Source organism: Phoxinus phoxinus (genome assembly GCF_949152265.1).
Source record: "Phoxinus phoxinus genome assembly, chromosome: 11".
In the NCBI taxonomy this organism is placed as follows: Eukaryota; Metazoa; Chordata; class Actinopteri; order Cypriniformes; family Leuciscidae; genus Phoxinus; species Phoxinus phoxinus.
In genome coordinates, this window is record NC_136886.1 from 1,556,453 (window position 1) to 1,563,196 (window position 6,744).

Sequence of the window (6,744 nt, forward strand, 5' to 3'; positions counted from 1 at the left end):
CGTCTGAATTATTAATGTAATTGCCATTGCTGAATGACTTTACTATGAAACCACCACTGCAGGCAATTTATTTCATCAAATCTCCATTGAGCTCAAAACACACACACACACACACACACACACACACACACACACACACACACACACACACACACACACACACACACACACACACATGCACACACGCACACACACACACGCACACACACGTACACACACGTTCTCTGCAGCCTTGGCCCCGTCTGTAGATTCGATTTTGTGGCTTCACCAGGAGCCAAAATCATCAGCAGATTCTGTGTATCTTATAAGAAGTCGAGTAAAGTTATATGAACAATTTTTTCCTTCCCCCAATATGCTGTGTTTCCTTTTTTGTGTGTGTTTTGATCCCGGCTCTTGTGGCGGGCCCTTCTGTGGTGAGGCGCGGGCTGGAGTGGCGCTGCCGTGTTATTTTTGGCGGCAGTGGCGGTTGGTGGCTCTCGAGATGGAGTGGATCATTCCGGATCCAAACCCAGGCTGTTTAAGGGAATTCTCATCTGTAATGATCAGCGTCATTATGGGCTCACACTAACTGCAGGACGAGCCTCGTGTTAATTTCAGCACGTCCCTCAACAACACACATGACATGCAGGAGACAACATCTTCTTAAAGAGGAAACAAAACATCATTTTAGACTGGGTGGAATTTAAATATTTATCGTTGATATAAAATTTTGTATATTTTCATATTAAGTTTAGTTAAAATGTTCTATAATATTACATCCACTACGGATGGAAATTAGCATTGTGCTAAATCCGGCGTATTTACGTCAACTTATATTGTACGTTCATCAATATGCATGTCATATCCAAATAAATAAAAATAAATTGTATTTTGTAGTGCTGTCAAATCGATTAATCGCTATTAATCGCATCTAACATAATATATATGTGTATATGTGTGTGTGTGTGTGTGTGTGTGTGTGTATATATATATATATGTGTGTGTGTGTAGCCTACATATCTTTACAAACTTTTATGTTTAGATGCGATTAATCGCGATTAATCGTTTTGACAGCACAAGTAATTTGCTGTGTTTAGTTTTTTTATATATATATATATATATATATATATATACGTCTATATAGAGTAGTTTTATGAATGTTTTGTTTCAGGATTAGTAATAATTATTTTAGTTAAAAGTTAAGTTATTTATTATTTTAAGTTTTAGTTATTTAAGTTAAATTAAACAAAAATGAGAAATGATGATAAAATGAGTTTCTGTGTTTTAATAATTCATTTTATTTCAGTTTATTTTTATTTTGAGTAAAAACATTTTTTTTATTAATGATTCTAGTTTTATTTTGCCATTATGACACTGAATACTGTTTTATATTTACACACGTTATAAAACTGAACGTTAAAAAGTTCTCCGTTTTATGTACCTCTGACCTCCAGGGGTCAATGTATGGATGCATGGTTGAAAACCTTGGTTTTGTTTTTATTATACTTTTGGCACTTTTTTGTAAATGTTTGCATAATTTAAACTTACCGTATAAAATACAAGACTACAAATAGGTTCGCAGTGTTTCATCCCTGTGATGCGTTACGCCTCATGTTTTGATAGTTGAACTAGAACCGTTTAACAGACTGACTGAATGAAGATGGCCTCCTCACAAGCAAAGTATATTTTTGCAGTACCGACACTCAAATAAACACAACGAGGAAGGCTTCCGACCAGCGTAGCGCAGCACATGCTAGGTCAAGCGTTGCAGTTGTTTAAAGTCAGTCTTGCTATTAGAAGCCAAACTGCTTTGTGCAGCGTTGAGCATTTTTCATCCTCCCATTACGTGCTGTAACATCATGTTAAAATGTCTCTCTAACCACTCTTGGCTTTAAATGAGAGAATGAGATGATTTCAGTTTATATATTTATTTTTGGTGGTGAACGCGCGTGAATGCATGTAAAGTCTGCATGCTTGTGTGTGCGCGCAACAGCGTGCATGATGCCAAACAGTTGCGTCTGAGTGTGTGCATGTGTGTATCAGGTTATATGCATGAGGGCGCACACTTGTGTGTGTGTGTGTGTGAGTGAGTTTGTGTGTTAACCCACAAAGATATTTCAATTTCTGCTGGATATTAAAGAAGCATGCGGTGCCAGCGGGTGAGTTTAGGGGGGCGTTGTGGCCTCATGGTCAGGGCCCCTGCCGGACACACTGGCGCCTCTTTCTGGAGGACTTCAGAACCACCACACTCCTCCACCAGAACCCTGCCAACCCAAATCACTCACTTTAACATCCTTCCATTTCTCTCTCTCTCTCTCGCCCACTTTGAGGCTCTCTCTAAAGCTATTTTCCTATCAAATTTTAATTTCTCTGAACATTTGTTTATGCAGTTTTCTTCTAATGCGCTTTCAGAAAATGCAAAGATTGCTTGTGCAATTGTAAAAATATCATACCAATATAGCAACAAACAACCAAATTAACTATGTTTTTTTTTATATAGCTTCGTCTTCACAAACAGTCAGTGTCTGTTTAGATCAGAACATGTTCAAGATTTTATATTTATATATAATTTAAACTCATTTCTTAATTTTCAGTTCATGTTTCTCTGTCTGATAGCAGATTGCTTATTGTTTGCAGTGGAAATTAATTAAATGGGAATGTCTCAATCATTAAGTCAACACAAGGCAAAACATTTTTTTATTATTTAAAACGTAATATTTCAATGTTAAAATAAAGATAATTGCAACTTTTTATCTCAGAATTGCGTGATATAAAGTCGCAACTGTGTGTTAGAAAGGCAGAATTGCGTGATATAAAGTCGCAATTGTGTGTTAGAAAGGCAGAATTGCGTGATATAAAGTCGCAATTGTGTGTTAGAAAGGCAGAATTTCGTGATATAAACTCCCAATTGCAAGAAAAAAAAACGCAATTCCGACTTTTTTTTTCTCACAATTGCGGGTTTACATCTCCCAATTCCGACTTTTTATCTTAGAATTGCATGATATAAAGTCAGAATTGCGAGAAAAAAAGACGTTATAGCACACAATTGCTACTTTATATCGTGCAATTCTGAGATAAAAAGTCGGAATTGCGAGATGTAAACTTGCAATTGTGAGAAAAAAAGTCAAAATTGTGGGATAAAAAGCAAATACCTATTTTTCTGTGGCGGAAACAAGCTTCCATACAATGTGCTTAAGTTTGACTCATAACGTTTAAAGCAGGGCTATGCAGTTTCGGGAATTTCTTCGCTGAATTTGTATCGCTTTTTGCTCACAGGTTTCTCTATAGAGCTCCCCCTACAGCTTCGGAGTAGATATTTGACAACACTGTCGAAAAACTTGTTGGCGACTCTCAGATACCAGAGGCTAGTAGATCAACTACATCAAAGCAGACGGGACATTCTTTACAACGTCTTCTTCATTCGGGTTCGAACAGCGTGAGGGAGCGCAATAATGACAGAATTTTCGCAGATTTTTTTGCCGTAAAGCAATTCGTTACATCGCGAGACCTGATATCACGCGATACTTCCTGACGCGGCGGCCGGCGGCCCAAAGTTGCAAGGGTGTTTTTTCCGCTCACAGGCGATTAGGGGGGCGAGACGACCACCATTCAACCTGAAAAAAGTAATATAACCATTCCAATGACTCCGAAGCTGTTCAGTTAAGGTAAAAAACCTGCATAGTTCACCTTTAAATAACAATGATTTTAACATTGGACACGATTTCACTCATTGACAACTAAAGTTACTAAGTATACTCAAGTCAAATATAAATACATTACTTAAATCATTTTAAAGGTTCCTCTCTCGAGTTTTTGACTATATAAGAATTGGCCATGGACCCATTTAACATTGGAGTCAATGGGCATGTCCGAAAATGTCATTAAAACAACCTTTAACATTAGTTTTCAAAACTGTGCAACTCACCGAGTGATTAGTGATGTTAGTTGATGTTCCAGAAACAAAAAGTGTTGCGAAATACAGTTTCTGTCGTGTTTTATTCGTCATTTTGTAAAATCCCATTGAATTCTGTTGAAGGACTGAGTGCTCGTTAATATAAATGCGCTAACGGAAGTGGTCGGGAGTGTGCTAACGCTTCAGATTCAAATATTGAGCGGAAGTTACACGGTTGTGAAGTGTCTGAAAAAATAGTTCCACTGTAGCAAAATAAACGGATTGGAATCATATATTGCGACGATATATTGTTTATAATCATCAACGAACATCACTAACCACTCGGTGAGTTTAACAGTTTTGTAAACGAACATTATTGGCTGTTTTAATGACATTTTCGGACATGGCCATTGACTCCAATGTTAAATGGGTCCATGGCCAATTCTTTTATAGTCAAAAACTCGAGAGAGGAACCATTGTCAAAAAAATGTTGTCCACCACTCTTGTTCATCCAAAACAAACTACAATATAGACTCAAGGTGTTAAATACCGGAATTATCCTTTAACTCCACTCTCAAGGTAAGTTAAATGAACAAGAAATGTGTTGTCAAGGTGTCAAAGTGTTTTTTACAGTGCATTCACCATAAGAATATAAAAGAAAAAAGTCAAATGTTCATTAAGTGAATAACAGAGGACATAGATGAGTGTAAAACAACAAGGAAGTATAAAACAGAATTATAAACTTAAGGAATTAAGAGTGGATGTCTATTTTGAAATGTCACAGCTCATTTCCCTAACTTCCATTTCTTTCTTTTTTTCTGGAAGCAATTTGTCATCCAGGGGACATTTAATAGGGAACATATTATCTTTTTACAGGGGCATGGAGTCTGCCACAGCCTGCCCACAGTTCCTATAAACAGAATTGGTCCATTTAGTGGTGCGTTTGATACGTTTCAGGGCAGCAGCGAGCTCAGTTACAGACTGGAGCCCGTAAAGACAGCCATGAAAGACCCAGATAAGTGCTTCTATTCACCAGCCCGTTGCCAACACAGTTAATTTAAATGAGCTAATGATGATCAATCTTCATTTGTGTTGCCAAACTGAATACTCTCTTTCCTTTTTCTTAATCAGTTTTCCATCTGACCCTCCCTGACCTGGGATTCTTGTTTTAGGTTACCAGGTTTTCTCTCTTCTTCCCCTTCATCATTTGTTTTGCAGCAAAGCCCGAGGCATCGTCACTCACACACACACACACACACACACACACACACACCCCTCACCAGAACTAAAACAATGAAGTGCTCACCTGCGCACACCTGTGACCCTTTCCTGTGGAAATCTGCCTCTCCCGCTCCCGAGGGCGTCTGACGGGAAATAAAGGCCATTGTAGATTAGTGTAAAGGCCATTGTCACTCACCGCTTTAATCAATTCTTCTGCAAATGCGTGCAAACAAAATCTTTCGTTCTGTTTAGTTAGTGCTGTTTGCTAAGTCATTCATTGCTCATACTTTAGAGAGGGGTATTCAATTAAACTTCCAAGAGCTCCCGTCTCTATATTTCCTTCCCAACAGAGATCCGGACAATACTTTTTTTGGAACAGTTGTACATTTCCATTGGGAAAGCCGTAAAAGAAAAAATATCCTGAACACTCAAAATATAAATCATTAAGATGTGAATCTTGGGCACCGAAAGCAAAGCAGTGGTTTTTACCAATATTTACCAAGAAAAGTAAACTGGATATAAAAGAAGTATGATCAGATGTTTTAAAAGGCTATTATTCTTCTTCTTATTACATTTAGACATCATGTATGGCACATAAAGGCTTTGGGACCGAGAAAACATACAGGGTTTACCTCTTAAGAAAAATATGAACCATTTTATATTTTGCTCAAAGAAAGTAGTAAACAACTAAAAACAAACAAAGTACATAATCTAATAATCAAAACTATCATCATGGGTGAAAACATACACCCTTGCCATCCAACTTTCCAAATTATGACATTGTTTATTATGAAATGTTCATAATATGCTGATTCATAATGTGGAGGGGAAAAAAAAAACAAATAACTTGTCACAAACCTGGTTTAGTTACGGTTGGAGTCATCTGTAATCTATAAAATAATTGTATTTTGCATTCTCGTTTTCTGCAGCGTTTTAGCAAAAGTAAGCTAGCTAGGCCTTATGGTGTCTGTGTTTTATTGTTCCTAAAATAACCGCGTCATCTATGGCTATTCACATTTTTCCTCTAGATAAAAATATTATAGATATAGCTCCAAAAGATCATTACTATAAACGGCTCTGATCGCTTGTGTTGTGACGGTGAACCGCTCTGTTGTTTTGACGCGATGAAGCGGTAAAATGGCGCGATTTGAATACCGCTGTTTCCGGGTTTTCAAAACCCAAACTTGGTGTTCTGATCATTTTGACCCATATTGATTTTTAGGCTGTCGGAAAGGTTAACTTATGAATTTTTCTCATTTAGCTACATGCATGCAAACTTTCAACGCTCTGATGTGTTGCGGAATGTGTAGCCTACAAAATTTAAATTATGAAAATTATGATTTTATCTATAGACTATAGGCTTCACAGATTTTTTTTTAATGTAACCTATATTGTTATGTCAGTTTCTAAATACCCTCTAAGAGTGTTAGAAGGTGTTTTATGCTTTTATCCAAAGAAAATTGTACTCTGGTGGCGTGCATTTTTTAGGCCTAATTTCACTGGGAATCAAACTCATGATCTTGGCATTAATAGCGCCATGTCTGAGTTTCAGTGTTTCCAAAAATGTTAAAAATAGTTACAATAGGGTTTATAAAATTTACAGAATGTCAAAACACTTGTTAAATACTATCAATGTTAAAGGTATAACTTTT

The 6,744-nt window shown here is 37.0% G+C and overlaps 1 protein-coding gene across 1 annotated transcript in view; it reads right to left on the reverse strand.

Moving 5' to 3' along the window:
- The window catches only part of igsf8 (immunoglobulin superfamily, member 8), a 28,367-nt gene extending 23,023 nt beyond the window's left edge, over positions 1 to 5,344 (reverse strand). The window contains exon 1 of the mRNA XM_079628721.1: positions 5,178 to 5,344. Within this exon, the coding sequence (XP_079484847.1) occupies positions 5,178 to 5,256 (79 nt within the window). The 5' untranslated portion in view covers positions 5,257 to 5,344. The remainder of the gene's footprint in view (positions 1 to 5,177) is intronic.
- Between the last annotated feature and the right edge of the window lie 1,400 nt (positions 5,345 to 6,744).